The sequence below is a fragment of the Oncorhynchus clarkii genome, chromosome 2, assembly GCF_045791955.1.
Source record: "Oncorhynchus clarkii lewisi isolate Uvic-CL-2024 chromosome 2, UVic_Ocla_1.0, whole genome shotgun sequence".
NCBI classification, from domain to species: domain Eukaryota; kingdom Metazoa; phylum Chordata; class Actinopteri; order Salmoniformes; family Salmonidae; genus Oncorhynchus; species Oncorhynchus clarkii.
Window position 1 is genome coordinate 81,649,024 of NC_092148.1, and position 16,695 is coordinate 81,665,718.

At 44.3% G+C, this 16,695-nt stretch overlaps 1 protein-coding gene across 1 annotated transcript in view; it reads left to right on the top strand.

The window, feature by feature from the left end:
* The window catches only part of LOC139374856 (laminin subunit beta-1-like), a 33,486-nt gene extending 24,146 nt beyond the window's left edge, over positions 1-9,340 (top strand). The window contains exons 24-33 of the mRNA XM_071116020.1: positions 1,573-1,942; positions 2,072-2,256; positions 2,373-2,614; positions 2,904-3,107; positions 3,207-3,351; positions 3,554-3,761; positions 3,904-4,045; positions 4,214-4,390; positions 4,710-4,869; positions 7,888-9,340. Of these exons, the coding sequence (XP_070972121.1) occupies positions 1,573-1,942; positions 2,072-2,256; positions 2,373-2,614; positions 2,904-3,107; positions 3,207-3,351; positions 3,554-3,761; positions 3,904-4,045; positions 4,214-4,390; positions 4,710-4,869; positions 7,888-8,027 (1,973 nt within the window). The 3' untranslated portion in view covers positions 8,028-9,340. The remainder of the gene's footprint in view (positions 1-1,572; positions 1,943-2,071; positions 2,257-2,372; positions 2,615-2,903; positions 3,108-3,206; positions 3,352-3,553; positions 3,762-3,903; positions 4,046-4,213; positions 4,391-4,709; positions 4,870-7,887) is intronic.
* The last annotated feature ends 7,355 nt before the right edge of the window (positions 9,341-16,695 follow it).

Here is a 16,695-nt window from a genome sequence, read left to right on the forward strand (position 1 = left end):
AGTGTGTTTAATCTGCAATGAGGGCCATTGTTAATTTTGACGGGTAGGGGGTGAGGGTCAATATTTACCTCCCTTCCGTACCTGGCCTATGTGGCCATTTTGTGTGTCAAAGCCATCACCCAGTGTAAACAGAGGCAGTGCTTTAATCTGCAGTGGGGGAGGGGGCTGTGTGAATGGGGACCTTCAGGGGTGGTGCTGTAGTGTGGCGTGTGGGGTCATGAATGTGACCTTTCCTTTTGTCCCCCCTGTCTGCTGATAATGGAGACTGGTGACTGACTCCCCACACAGCCAGTTAACGCACAGAGGAAGAGAGACGGGGGACAAAAGGACAGGTCACATTCATTACATATTTCCACTGAGCCCAGGCCCCTCACCCTCCTGCCTTACAAAACTATAGGAGGATTACGCCACACATCTAAGCCCCCATTTCCCCTCCTCTTTTGTTGCTTTAGCACCCTGAGGTGACTAAAAGTAATTTTTCAGGGTGTGTGTACATCTACATATTTGAAAAGGTTTGTGGTTCTACAAGTGTGTGGTGTGTCCAAGAAAGTATGTACACTTCACCATAGATTCTTCAAGTTTGTGTGTAAGAGTAAACACAGGAGGTACCACAGTTAGATATATGGTTGTCATCAGTGGTTCCTGGGGAGTTGTTTGCAGAGTCTGTAGGGGCCCATGGTGGCCCCTTTGTTCTCCACACACTCTACACACTTCCCGTAACGAGGCTGTGAAGTGGGCAAACATCCTCCTCTTTCTCCATTCCTCCTCCTCCACTCCCCTTCTCTCCATCCCATCCTATTCACACAACCAGCCCCCCTAAGGTCACTGGGTTAATGTGGATGGCTGTGGTTCATTGATCTTTGGCTCACCAGAATTTCAGCTGACATCATCTTTACTAGTTGAAACTCCACCAAAAACATTTTATCCACCAGTCAATACATCAGCTGTCCACTCTTAACTCTCCCAATGGTCACTCACCCAGAAATACATGAGGGCTTATCAGTAGATTTAAAATGCAATATGGCTAGCATTAAAGAACTTGAATTATAATGAAAATTAAGTCAAAACTATTATTAGAACCAAAGGTTAGGCTTGCTAGTCCACATTTCAGAGTTGCTTACAACAGGGTGCCAACTGTGCTTGACACATTAACATGTGATTAAAACCCTATAAAGGTTACGACCCATAAAGCAACAGGAGCTCCCGTCCTTTCCCCTCTCCACAGTGGAGCACTTTGAAATGACTTTAGGAGGATGCCAATAAACTGAATGAGTTTGTAAGTTGACCTGACGAGACAGACATGTTCTTTGAGGTCAAGATGTCTAGCGAGAGAGAGGCGGGCTACTTAAAAGCACTTCCCTGGCTTTGTAAGACTGCTTTATAGGCTCTTGTCCATTGTTATGGGACATCATCTACCTGTTTGAAATGTCTCCCTCCCATTTAGGATCCCTGAATGGAACAAAATGAGTTGTAGAAAAAGTGTTGTTTTTTGAGTCATGCTGAAATAGTTTAGAGTTGAATGAAAAAAAGGCTAGACTAGTAGTAAAACCTATGTTTCCTATTGCCTTGCAGCATGCGACTGTGACCCACAAGGCATTGCCGAGCAGCAGTGCAACAAGGCCAACGGTCACTGTGTGTGCTTGGAGGGCGTGTCTGGTCCCCGCTGTAATCTCTGCGCCCGGGGCTCCTCTGGCACCTTCCCCTACTGCGAACGCTGCCACCAGTGCTTCGCCGACTGGGACGTGATCGTAGGTCAGCTGACCAACCAGACCCACAGGCTGGTCAACAAGGTGAACACCATCAAGGCCAGCGGCATCACCGGACCATACAAACACGCCATAGATAACATGGAGCAGAGCGCCAGGTCCATAAGAACTATCCTGGCCCAGAACCTGGCTACACAGCCACTGTCAGAGATACAGCAGCTACTGGAGCAAGCCACGTAAGTGGGGTCAAAGGGTGGGGTCAAAATGGGTCATTGACAATATTTATCAATAGCAAAAACAGTAGTAGACACATCAAAAGCAATAATATACTAATTATTACTGTATGATCCATTTCTGTTCTTTAGAGATCTAATGGAAGAGATGAGCAACAAGCTGAACCTCACTGAGGAGGCGTTGGCCCAAGTATCATCTGATGACAACAGCACCAACACCAAACTGGACTCTCTCAAAGAGGACGCCCAGAAACTGGATCGCACCATCAAGGAGTTGCTGGACCAAGTGGAGCTCATCAAGAACTCTGATGTTCGGGGTAAGGGACTGGGACAAGAATGTTTGACTTGTTGATGATTGTGTTATACAATGTCATGTTCATTATACTTCCATTTGTCAACTCTGTGAAATTGAACATTGTTTTTGTAATGACAGGAGCGACAGACAGTGTCACAAAGTACTACCAGCAGTCTCTGGCTGCTGGGGCCCAGGCCAACGCCTCCACCACCGACCCAGGCAACCCGGTGGAGAGCTCTTTCGTTCTACGACAAGCTACGGAGGACAAGATGAACGACACCAGGGACGAGTTCCATAGGAGGCAGGAAGAACACTCCAAGAGACTGGACGACCTGGCGGATCAGCTGGAGACATTGGACCTATCAGAACTCAACGAGAAGGTAAGGCCATCCAAGGCCATAACTGTGGCCTGAAACTGGCTTGCTGATGTTGATCTGAGTTTGCCAGAGATCGGACTCAATCAAATCCCAGTTTGCAAGATAAAACCATCGAAAACAAGACTTTTCTTGAGCTGTTAAATCAAAGCTTATGTGTAGGTCAGGAAGAATGATAGGTTTGATTGAATGAGAAGCATATGCTTAGATCCCATTTGAACTTGTCAAGATGCATATGCTTAGATCACATTTAAACTTGTCAACTCTTTTCACTCTACTGGGCCTCTCTCTGCAGACGTGCGGCAGCCCAGCTGGTGAGGCGTGTGCAGACTCTCCGTGCGGGGGCCTGAGTTGTGTGGACTCTGAGGGGAACAGGAGGTGTGGGGGTGAGGGGTGTAACGGTCTGGTCACCCTGGCCAACAATGCCTGGCATAAGGCCAAGGACTTTGACCAGGAGATCCTCACGGCCATGGAGGAGGTGGACAAGCTCTCCAAGATGGTGAGATCCTGTCTTTGAATTAAAATGAACCAACTCTCTTTAGACAAGAAATACACCCACTTTGGTTCCTAACCTGTTTGTTTGTGATCATGTGTCCAGGTGTCAGAGGCCAAGGTGAAGGCAGACGAGGCCAAGCTGAGTGCCCAGGACGTGCTGCTGAAGACAAACGAGACCAAGCAGCGTGTGGACCAGAGCAATGAGGAGCTGCGCAGCCTCATCCGACAGATCAGAGACTTCCTCACACGTATGTCTACTCCTCCAATCAACTACATATGTTTACTAACCTGTGGCTTAAAGGTACAATCTAGCTGTTCAATTTTAATTTCAATTAAATGTTTCAAATAATTTCACCCATTGATTCTAGAAGATTGTATCTCATAAACTTAGTACAACTGTCCCTTTCACAAGCTTAGTACAACCCTTGTCTCTCCTGTGGCACCCCCTAGAGGATGCAGCAGACATGGAGAGCATCGAGGCAGTGGCCAACGAGGTGCTGGCCATGCAGATGCCCAGCACACCAGCCCAGCTCCAGAATCTGACAGACGAGATCAGGGAGAGGGTGCGAGACCTGGCCCAAGTGGAGACTATCCTCAACCAGAGTGCTGACGACGTGCAGAGAGCTGAGAACCTACTGAAGCAGGCAGGCAGAGCCAGGTGACACACACTAACACACACTTGTCAAGATTATCCTTGAATGGAGCACAGATGATGAGGCATGTGCGCAATGCCAGGCACTCCACACACACTCTGGTGCTTGGTGGGCTTATTATTTTCTCCCTCTGTGTGTGTCCCACAGTAAAGAGGCCACAGATGTGAGGGAAACAGCAGAGATGGTGAAGCAGGCTCTGGAAGAGACTGAGCGTGCCCAGAAAGCAGCAGCCGAGGCCATCAAACAGGCTACCACTGACATTAAAGGCACAAACGACCTCCTGTCCTCAGTGAGTCAACATCCTCCATTTTATCACACACAGCAAGTTTGAACTTGGACTAATCCATTGGTTCCATGTACTGGGAAAACTAAATCAAGCACAGCTAAGGTATTTGACCCATTAAAATGTACAAGTATACCATTAAGTCACCCTGTGCTTGTCTTTATTTCTGAAAAGGTGGAGTCGGAGACAGCAGACTCAGAGTTCAAGCTGAACAACGCCACCCAGAGACTGCTGTGGTTAGAGAAAGACATCACACTGCTCAGAGAGAAGGCACAGAACACCTCGCTTAGCTCTGAACAAACCGAGAGAGATGCAGAGAGCATCAACAAAGTTGCTGAGCAGGTCAAAAAGGTTTGTGAGCTACTTTGTGTTAAATTGGGATGTGAGAGTTTGTGGTTTATTTTTCATCCTTGTCATTCTCACAATAAATTGCTGACCTTGCATATCAAATCAAATCAAATTTTATTTGTCACATACACATGGTTAGCAGATGTTAATGCGAGTGTAGCGAAATGCTTATGACTGTTCGTGTGTGTGTGTGTGTGTGTGTGTGTGTGTGTGTGTGTGTGTGTGTGTGTGTGTGTGTGTGTGTGTGTGTGTGTGTGTGTGTGTGTGTGTGTGTGGGTGGGTGGGTGGGTGGGTGTGTGTGTGTGTGCGCGCTTGCGTGCAGGATCTGGAGTCGGAGCTGAAGGATAAGTACAGCACCGTGCAGGACCTGATCAAACAGGAGGCCGGGGGCGTGGCCGACGCCAAGAAGAGGGCGGAGCTTCTACAGCAGGAAGCCACAGACCTTCTGCTACAGGCCAGTGACAAATTACAGCTACTGAAAGGTACAGTACACACACACACATACCTGCACTGGCTATATGCACACAGGTCTCTATCCACACACACTGACACTCTCACACACACATAGACATGCACCACATAAATCTTCCACAACAGCTTGGGGAGCACCTTGCATGAAAATACACTGAACAAAAATATAAACGTAAAGTATTGATCCCATGTTTCATGAGCTGAAATAAAAGATCCCAGCAATGTTCCATATGCACAAAAAGCTTATTTCTCTCAAATGTTGTGCACAAATGTGTTTACATCCATGTTAGTGAGCATTTCTCCATTGCCAAGATAATCCATCCACCTGACAGGTGTGGCATATCAAGAAGCTGATTAAACAGCATGCTCATTACACAGGTGCAACTTGTGCTGGGGACAATAAAAGACCACTCTAAAATGTGCAGGAATGTCCACCAGAGCTGTTGCCAGAGAATTTAATGTTAATGTCTCTACCATTAGCCACCTCCAACGTCGTTTTAGATCATTTAGCAGTATGTCCAACCGGCCTCACAACCGCAGACCAAATCATCGAAGCTCTGCAGATTTTGTTGTGAGGATAGAGAATCAATAGACCATTTATTTTGATATTGCCCTCAGGTAGCTTGGAGAGACCGGGTCAGTCAATTACTAATATACTAATACTCTTAGTAAAAGTATTTATCTTCAACTCGCAATCTGTGGATTCTATTTGATTAGATAGATTGAAATTGTACGTTAAACATCACAGCATAGTTGAAAGATATATGTTGCGTAGAATTCCGTAGCGGGTGACCAGCAAAGATAGATAGGATGGGCTGAGGATTGGGAGTGGAGTAGAGTTGCTGTGCGGAAGATAGAATGATGGTCAAAGATAAAAGTCAAAAATGAAGTCAAAATAAAACTAAATAAAAAGTAAGTTTGAATGAAACTGATGGGCAGTGTTTTTACAGCTAATGCCGGTTTGGCTGATGCCGTGCAGGTGTTTATACACATGCATATACACACACTCTCATTCAAATACACAGACACACACACACATGTAATAGTGCCAGACATGCACTCAAACATATACAGTTGGCATTGCTGTTATGATTTTAGTTGTCCTTGATGTCCTTTCTTAATTTTTTTCTTGCATTGTTGTTTGCTGTTTTTGTGTGTCTTTCTTGTCTTTAGTTAATTTACTTGGTTGTTGGTGCATTGGGGGTTTCTTCGGGGTGGGGAATGGAATTAATAGTATATTTATTTATTTATTTTCTTCTTGGGGGTGACTGTCGGAGGGGTCTCGGATGGTTGAGGGACAGCTATTGGGGAACTGATGGAGGATCTTGGAGGGTTCGGGTCCCCGATTTCTTTTGTGCCTGGTGGGAGATCTGTCGACGTGACGTGCGCTTGAGCAGGGCATTGACCCTGGATGCTTCTGTGTGTTGCTCTGAATGGGAGTCTGTTGGGTGACTGGTCTGGTGTAGTTGTTACTGCAAGTATATTGTATGTTTGGATATTCAATAAAAATATATATTTTTATTATAATAATAATAATTCTCTACTATAAGCTGCCTCCAACGTCGATTTAGATAATTTAGCAGTACGTCCAACCGGCCTCACAACCGCAGACCACGTGTTACCACGCCAGCCCAGGACCTCCACATCCAGCTTCTTCACCTGCAGGATTGTCTGAGACCAACCACCTAGACAGCTGATAAAACTGTGGGTTTGCACAACCAAATAATTTCTGCACAAACAGTCTCAGGGAAGCTCTTCTGCGTGTTCATCGTCCTCACCAGGGTCTTGATCTGACTGCAGTTCAGCATTGTAACTGACTTCAGTGGATGAACACTCACCTTCGATGGCCACTGGCATGCTGGAGAAGTGTGCTCTTCATGGATGAATCCCGATTTCAACTGTACCGGGCAGGTGGCAGACAGTGTGTATGGCATTGTGTTGGTGAGCGGTTTGCTGATGTCAACGTTGTGAATAGAGTGCCCCATGGTGGCGGTGGGGTTATGGTATGGGCAGGCATAAGCTACAGACAACAAACACAATTGCATTTTATCGATGACAATTTGAAAGCACAGAGATACCGTGCCGAGATCCTGAGGCCCGTTGTTGTGCCATTCATACGCTGCCATCAACTCAAGTTTCAGCATGATAATGCGGGGCCCCATGTCACAAGGCTGTGTACACAATTCCTGGAAGCTGAAAATATCCCAGTACTTCCATGGCTTGCATACTCAACAGACATGTCACCCATTGAGCATGTTTGGGATGCTCTGGATTGACGTGTAGGACAGCTTGTTCCAGTTCCCGCCAATATCCAGCAACTTCGCACAGCCATTGAAGAGGAGTGGGCCAACATTACGCAGGCCACAATCAACAGCCTGATCAACTGTATGTGAAGGAGATGTGTTGCGCTGCATGGGGCAAAGGGTGGTCACACCAGATACGGACTGGTTTTCTGATCCACGCCTCTACCTTGTTTTTAAGGTATCTGTGACCAACAGATGCATATCTGTATTCCCAGTCATGTGAAATCCATAGATTAGGGCCTAATGAATTTATTTCAATTGACTGATTTGCTTATATGAACTGTAACTCAGTAAAACCTTTGAAATTGTTGCATGTTGCGTTTAGATTTTTGTTCAGTGTACAATCACAACTCACTACCTAAAACACACACCCTTAGGGTCCAACCATGATATGTCCTTACAACGCATTGAGGCAGGCATTACCACAAATATTACACTACACAGACTCTACTTTTCAATGGTGTCTGCTTAGTGGATATATAAACATGATCCGTTTGTAATACCTATGAGATCTCCATCTTCATGTTGATTCACTTTTCCCAATCAAGAGTTGAACATGAAATTACGCAGGCCCTCTAACTTTCTCTTCTCAAGTGTGTGTATTCACTGCATGACATTCTACATGTTCTGATTATAAAGCCGGTGTGTGGAGGGATACTAAACATCCTGTGATTATGAGCAAGTAGTTTGACGGTAGGATCTCTCCATTTTTTGGTTCCCATCCAGATTTAGAGAAGTCCTACGAGGACAACCAGAAGACTCTGGAAGACAAGGCAAACCAGTTGGTGGATCTGGAGAAGGCTGTGAAAGAGCTGCTGCAGGAGATCAGTCACAAAGTCACTGTGTACAGCACCTGTCTGTTTTAAACACAACCCCCAGTCCGGGGTTGTGAAAACTGGTTCACATAGCAAAATTAACGCCAACCAAGGAATAGAGGCCATGAAACCAGAATATATTTAATATTACTGGCACAGAGCCCCTAGAGACTGAACACATTAAACGTACCACCCACTCACACTCCCTGGTATCATCATTTGAAATCAAAGATTACTGTTTACTTTTATACTGTTTCTAAGTCCAACAAGTGGTATTCGTGTAAAAAATAAGTAATCTGTTTCTATTTGTAGGAAACAAGGAGAGCGAATAAGTGAAAATCTGAATCCTGCCAAAGAGTTTACCATCCAAGCTACAGCCAGCATTTAAGATACACAGTACCAGCTAGACATCATCGCCTACATATACAAAGTGACATGAACCAGCCAGACTTTACAACTACCTTGTTTGGCAGTACTTCTAGCACACAGTATGTGTGCGAATGTTATGGTTCTAATTTTTGAGAATGAGAGCGTTGAGGCGAATTTGTGCGTACAGATATTTGGAATACGAAAAAGACCATCCTCAAAACATTTTAAAATAAAAAGGAAAATGTGCATTGTTTTGAAATGGTTGCAAAGAAATTCCCTCTCAATTTAAACCAGAATGTAATTCAATTATTTTATTGAGCTTGAAAACCACTGTCTTGAAGGCTGAAAGCATGAATGTAAAGGTTTGACCTAACTTCTTTTTTTACCTGAGACTGGATTATTTTGTATATTTGTATGCAACATTGTATGAACCAACTGGTTACTTTCAAAGTTACCTTGACCAAAAACTTGATCAACAAATGTATTTTCAATTTGGAGGGAAAAAAACATTGCATTTGAAATCCCATCAAATATGTGTTACATCTTGACAAGTTCTGAGAGTTATTGTTTTTAAACATATTTACTATTTTGAGCCTTAGCCTCTCACCTTAACACTATAGTGTACCTGTTATGGCAAAATGGGGAAGTGTTTGTGGAGCCTCAGAGTACTCCTGGGAGGCAGCCACATACAGAGCAGACCTTCTGTGTACACTAAGCATTAGATCCAATGCCTTGGCTAGATCTGAAACACAAGAGACATTAAGCTACTCACAATTTTGTTTTTATCCTTGATTTATTCTCTTATATTTTGTTGTATAGTGTCCTTGTTATTTTATATTTAACAGGCGCTTTAAAACCAATGTATTACAATTATTAGTGCTAGCATAGGGCAATTGTGACAGGACTCTTCATAAATTCTCCCAATATGCCACAAATTTCAATGAAATGCAATCATCCCTTCTTTCCTGGAATAAATCAGGTCTGATATGTTTGAATTGGTGGTAACTTTCAGGGTGGTAACTTTCATTTGACTTTAATCACAAATGGATTATTCAATCAAACACAGGCCTATATTATGGACACTGGCAGACAGGTTAACCTGGTTGGGTTGTATCAATCAATCAATCAAATGTATTTATAAAGCCCTTCTTACATCAGCTGATGTCACAAAGTGCTGTACAGAAACCCGTCCGAAAACCCCAAACAGCAAGCAATGCAGGTGTAGAAGCACGGTGGCTAGGAAAAACTCCCTAGAAAGGCCGGAACCTAGGAAGAAACCTAGAGTGGAACCAGGATATGAGGGGTGGCCAGTCCACTTATGGCTGTGCCGGGTTGAGATTATAACAGAACATGGCCAAGATGTTCAAACGTCAAATAATAATAATCACAGTGGTTGTAGACGGTGCAACAGGTCAGCACCTCAAGAGTAAATTTCAGTTGGCTTTTCATAGCAGATCATTCAGAGTATCTCTACCTGCTGTCTCTAGAGAGTTGAAAACAGCAGGTCTGGGACAAGGTAGCATGTCCGGTGAACAGGTCAGGGTTCCATAGCCACAGGCAGAACAGTTGAAACTGGAGCAGTAGCATGACCAGGTGGACTGGGGACAGCAAGGAGTCATCAGGCCAGGTGGTCCTAGGGCTCAGGTCCTCCGAGGAGATGGGAAGGAGAGAGAGAGAATTAGAGAGAGCATACTTAAATTCACACAGGACAGCGGATAAGACGGGAGAAATACTCCAGATAAAACAGACTGAACATAGCCCTCCGACACATAAACTTTTGCAGCATAAATACTGGAGGTTGAGACAGGAGGGGTCAGGAGACACTGTGGCCCCGTCCGACGATACCCCAGGACAGGGCCAAACAGGCAGGATATAACCCCACCCACTTTGCCAAAGCACAGCACCCACACCACTAGAGGGATATCTTCAACCACCAACTTACTATCCTGAGACAATGCCTGAGTATAGCCCACGTTCTGAGCCCTCTCCTGTACTCCCTGTTCACCCACGACTGCGTGGCCACGCACGCCTCCAACTCAATCATCAAGTTTGCGGACAACACAACAGTGGTAGGCTTGATTACCAACAACGACGAGACGGCCTACAGGGAGGAGGTGAGGGCCCTCGGAGTGTGGTGTCAGGAAAATAACCTCACATTCAACGTCAACAAAACTAAGGAGATGATTGTGGACTTCAGGAAACAGCAGAGGGAACACCCCCCTATCCACATCGATGGAACAGTAGTGGAGAGGGTAGTAAGTTTTAAGTTCCTCGGCGTACACATCACAGACAAACTGAATTGGTCCACCCACACAGACAGCATCGTGAAGAAGGCGCAGCAGGAGGCTGAAGAAATTTGGCTTGTCACCAAAAGCACTCACAAACTTCTACAGATGCACAATCGAGAGCATCCTGTCGGGCTGTATCACCGCCTGGTACGGCAACTGCTCCGCCCACAACCGTAAGGCTCTCCAGAGGGTAGTGAGGTCTGCACAACGCATCACCGGGGGCAACCTACCTGCCCTCCAGGACACCTACACCACCCGATGTCACAGGAAGGCCATAAAGATCATCAAGGACAACAACCACTCGAGCCACTGCCTGTTCACCCCGTTATCATCCAGAAGGCAAGGTCAGTACAGGTGCATCAAAGCTGGGACCGAGAGACTGAAAAACAGCTTCTATCTCAAGGCCATCAGACTGTTAAACAGCCACCACTAACATTGAGTGGCTGCTGCCAACACACTGACTCAACTCCAGCCACTTTAATAATGGGAATTGATGGGAAATTATGTAAAATATATCACTAGCCACTTTAAACAATGCTACCTAATATAATGTTTACATACCCTACATTATTCATCTCATATGTATACGCATATACTGTACTCTAAATCATCTACTGCATCTTTATGTAATACATGTATCACTAGCCACTTTAACTATGCCACTTTGTTTACATACTCATTTCATATGTATATACTGCACTCAATACCATCTACTGTATCTTGCCTATGCCGCTCTGTACCATCACTCATTCATATATCTTTATGTACACATTCTTTATCCCCTTACACTTCTGTCTATAAAGTAGTAGTTTTGGAATTGTTAGCTAGATTACTTGTTGGTTATTACTGCATTGTCGGAACTAGAAGCACAAGCATTTCGCTACATTCGCATTAACATCTGCTAACCATGTGTATGTGACAAATACAATTTGATTTGATTTGATTTAAGCTCTCCAACCCGGACAGGAAGATCACGTCAGTGACTCAACCTACTCAAGTGGCGCAACCCTCCTGGAAGAGCACCAGTAAGCTAGTGACTCAGCCCCTGTAATAGGGTTTGAGGCAGAGAATCCCAGTGGGGAGAGGGGAACCGGCCAGGCAGAGACAGCAAGGGCGGTTCATTGCTCCAGTGCCTTTTTGTTCACCTTCACACTCCTGGGCCAGACTACACCCAATCATAGGACCTACTGAAGAGATGAGTCTTCAATAAAGGTCGAGACCGAGTCTGCGTCTCTCACATGGATAGGCAGACCATTCCATAAAAATCTCTATAGGAGAAAGTCCTGCCTCCAGCTGTTTGCTTAGAAATTCTAGGGACAGAAAGAAAGCCTGCGTCTTGTGACTGTAGCATACGTGTAGGTATGTATGGCAGGACCAAATCGGAAAGATAGGTAGGAGCAAGCCCATGTAATGCTTTGTAGGTTAGCAGTAAAACCTTGAAATCAGCCCTTCCTTAACAGGAAGTCAGTGTAGAGAGGCTAGCACTGGAGTAATATGATAAAAAATGTTGGTTCTAGTCAAGATTCTAGCAGCCGTGTTTAGCACTAACTGCAGTTTATTTAGTGCTTTATCCGGGTAGCCGGAAAGTAAGGCATTGCAGTAGTCTAACCTAGAAGTGACAAAAGCATGGATACATTTGTCTGTGTCATTTTTGGACAGAAAGTTTCTGGTTTTTTCAATGTTATGTAGATGGAAAAAAGCTGTCCTTGAAACAGTCTTGATATGTTCGTCAAAAGAGAGATCAGGGTCCAGAGTAATGCCGAGGTCCTTCACAGTTTTATTTGAGATGACCGTACAACCATCAACATTAATTGTCAGATTCAACAGAAGATCTCTTTGTTTCTTGGGACCTAGAACAAGCATCTCTGTTTTGTCCGAGTTTAAAAGTAGAACATTTGCAGCCATCCACTTCCTTTTGTATGAAACACAGGCTTCCAGGGAGAGCAATTTTTGGGCTTCACCATGTTTCATCGAAATGTACAGCTGTGTGTCATCCGCATAGCAGTGAAAGTTAACATTATGTTTCCAAATGACATCACCAAGATGTAAAATATATAGTGAAAACAATAGTGGTCCTAAAACGGAGCCTTGAGGAACACCGGAATGTACAGTTGATTTGTCAGAGGACAAACCATCTACAGAGACTAACTGATATATTTCTGACAGATAGGATCTAAATCAGGCTAGAACTTTTCCGTGTAGACCAATTTGGGTTTCCAATCTCTCCAAAAGAATGTGGTGATCGATGGTATCAAAAGCAGCACTAAGGTCTAGGAGCACGAGGACATGCCGAGCCTCGGTCTGACGTCATTAAAAGGTAATTTACCACCTTCACAAGTGCAGTCTCAGTGCTATGATGTGGTCTAAAACCAGACTGACGCGTTTCGTATACATTGTCTTCAGGAAGGCAGAGAGTTGCTGCGCAATGGCTTTTTCTAAAAATTTTGAGAGGAATGGGAGATTCGATATTGGCCGATAGTTTTTATATTTTCTGGGTCAAGGTTTGGCTTTTTCAGGAGAGGCTTTATTACTGCCACTTTTAGTGAGTTTGGTACACATCCGGTGGATAGAGAGCTGTTTATTATGTTCAACATAGGAGGGCCAAGCACAGGAAGCAGCTCTTTCAGTAGTTTAGTTGGAATAGGGTCCAGTATGCAGCTTAAACGTTTAGAGGCCATGATTATTTTAATCATTGTAGTATAGTATTAAACAACTTGAGTGTCTCCCTTGATCCTAAGTCCTGGCAGTGTTGTGCAGACTCAGGACAACTGAGCTATGGAGGAAAACGCATATTTAAAGAGGAGTTCATAATTTGCTTTCTAATGATCATGATCTTTTCATCAAAGAGGCTTGCTTCAGAGCTCGGGTATTTTCTGTATACCAGGGAGCTAGTTTCTTATGACAAATGTTTTTTGTTTTTAGGGGTGTTACTGCATCTAAGGTATTACGCAAGGTTAAATTGAGTTCCTCAGTTAGTTGGTTAACTGATTTTTGTACTCTGACGTCCTTGGTTAGGTGGAAGGAGTCTGGAAGGGCATCTAGGAATCTTTGGGTCGTCCGAGAATTTTTAGCATGGCTTTTGATGATTCTTGTTTGGGGTCTGAGCAGATTATTTGTTGCGATTGCAAACGTAATAAAATGGTGGTCCGATAGTCCAGGATTTTGATGAAAAACTAGGTTCAGAGTATGACTGTGGCAGTGAGTAGGTCCGGAGACATGTTGGACAAAACCCATTGAGTCGATGATAGCTCCGAAAGCCTTTTGGAGTGGGTCTGTGGACGTTTCCATGTCAATGTTAAAGTCACCAATGGCTTTTGTGTGATGTCATTGTTACCTGTGAAACTAAAAAGAGCACAAACCTACAAGTCAAATCTAAAGTTTGCACGGCTCATCCACAATGGAAAGTTTAATGAGCCACAGGCCTCATGTCAATAGTATGAGAACATGGTTTCATCCAAAGTTGCTGAATTGAGATCCCTGTCTGAACAATTTTTTTTAACATGTCCTCCATAGTGGACTCTGGAAGGTCTGAGGAGGATTCTGTCTCAATATTACCTACCATTAGGTGGCAGTATGTAGCGACAAAGTAACCCAGTGTTACAAGTGCTGCTAGAGGCTCCCAGGCCAGGAATTTAATTCAAGAACATCAAGCAAAATCAGAGAGGATGGAATCTCTATGCCTAAATATTGTCCCAGGAACAGCCTAAATATATGTTGTTCCAGGCTCTTAGCATCATGCCCAGGGACCTCATTATTTTGTTGTCCCTGGAACAACATGCATACAGGAAAACTGTCTCCAGTAGCTCATTGTGGCCAGACTTTAAAACCGGAGCAACCTGTTCTCTTACATCCCCCTTCGCATACACGTTATAGATTGGCTGCAATACATTATAAAGCATTCACCTCTAAATGAAGCTAATATACAGTGGCTTGCGAAAGTATTCACCCCCTTGGCATTTTTCCTATTTTGTTGCCTTACAGCCTGGAATTAAAATGGATTGTGGGGGGGTTGTATCATTTGATTTACACAACATACCTACCACCATGAAGATGCAAAATATTTTTTATTGTGAAACAAACAAATAAGACAAAAAACTGAAAACTTGAGCGTGCATAACTATTCACCCCCCCAAAGTCAATACGTTGTAGAGCCACCTTTTGCAACAATTACAGCTGCAAGTATCTTGGGGTATGTCTCTATAAGCTTGGCACATCTAGCCACTGGTATTGTTGCCTATTCTTCAAGACAAAACTGCTCCAGCTCCTTCAAGTTGGATGGATTCCGATGGTATACAGCAATCTTTAAGTCATACCACAGATTCTCAATTAGATTGAGGTTTGGGCTTTGACTAGGCCATTCCAAGACATTTACATTTTCCCCCTTAAACCACTAAGCAGAATGCTTAGGGTCATTGTCCTGCTGGAAGGTGAACCGCCGTCCCACTCTCAAATCTCTGGAAGACTGAAACAGGTTTCCCTCAAGAATTTCCCTGTATTTAGCACCATCCATCATTCCATCAATTCTGAACAGTTTCCCAGTCCCTGCCGATGAAAAGCATCCCCACAGCATGATGCTGCCACCACCATGCTTCACTGTGGGGATGAGGTTCACGGGGTAATGAGAGGTGTTGGGTTTGCACCAGACATAGCATTTTCCTTGATGGCCAAAAAGCTCAATTTTATTCTCATCTGACCAGAATACCTTCTTCCATATGTTTGGGGAGTCTCCCACATGCCTGTTGGCAAACACCAAAAGTGTTTGCTTATATTTTTCTTTAAGCAATGGCTTTTTTTCTGGCCACTCTTCCGTAAAGCCCAGCTCTGTGGAGTGTATGGCTTAAAGTGGTCCCATGGACAGATACTCCAATCTCCGCTGTAGAGTTTTGCAAGTCGTTGGTCTCCTTGTTGCCTTTCTTATTAATTCCCTCCTTGCCTGGTCCGTGAGTTTTTGTGGGTGGCCCTCTCTTGGCAGGTTTGCTGTGGTGACATATTCTTTCCATTTATTAATAATGGATTTAATGGTGCTCCGTGGGATTTTCAAAATGTTTTATAACCAAACCCTGATCTGTACTTCTCCACAACTTTGTCCCTGACCTGAGAGCTCCTTGGTCTTTATGGTGCCGCTTGCTTGGTGGTGTTGCAGACTCTTGGGCATTTCAGAACAGGTGCACAGGTACAGTCGTGGCCAAAGGTTTTGAGAATGACACAAATATTCATTTTCACAAAGTTTGCTGCGTCAGTGTCTTTAGATATTTTTTGTCAGATGTTACTATGGAATACTGAAGTATAATTACAAGCATTTGTCAAGGGCTTTTATTGACAAGTTGATGCACAGAGTCAATATTTGCATTGTTGACCCTTCTTTTTCAAGACCTCTGCAATCCGCCCTGGCATGCTGTCAATTAACTTCTGGCCACACATGACTGATGGCAGCTCATTCTTGCATAATCAATGCATGGAGTTTGTCAGAATTTGTGGGGTTTTGTTTGTCCACTCGCCTCTTGAGGATTGACCACAAGTTCTCAATGGGTTTAAGATCTAGGGAGTTTCCTGGCCATGGACCCAAAATATATATTTTTTGTTCCCCGAGCCACTTAGTTATGAATGTTGCCTTATGGCAAGGTTCTCCATCATCCTGGAAAAGGCATTGTTTGTCACCAAACTGTTCCTGGGTGGTTGGGAGAAGTTGCTCTCGGGATGTGTTGGTAACATTTTTTATTCATGGATGTGTTCTTAGGCAAAATTGTGAGTGAGCCCACTCCCTTGGCTGAGAAGCAACCCCACACATGAATGGTCTCAGGATGCTTTACTGTTGGCATGACACAGGACTGATTGTAGCACTCACCTTGTCTTCTCCGGACAAGCTTTTATCCGGATGCCCCAAACAATCAGAAAGGGGTTTAATCAGAGAAAATGACTTTACCCCAGTCCTCAGCAGTCCAATCCCTGTACCTTTTGCAGAATATCAGTCTGTCCCTGATGTTTTTCCTGGAGTGGCTTCTTTGCTGCCTTTCTGGACACCAGGCCACCCTCCAAAAGTCTTTGCCTCACTGTGCGTGCAG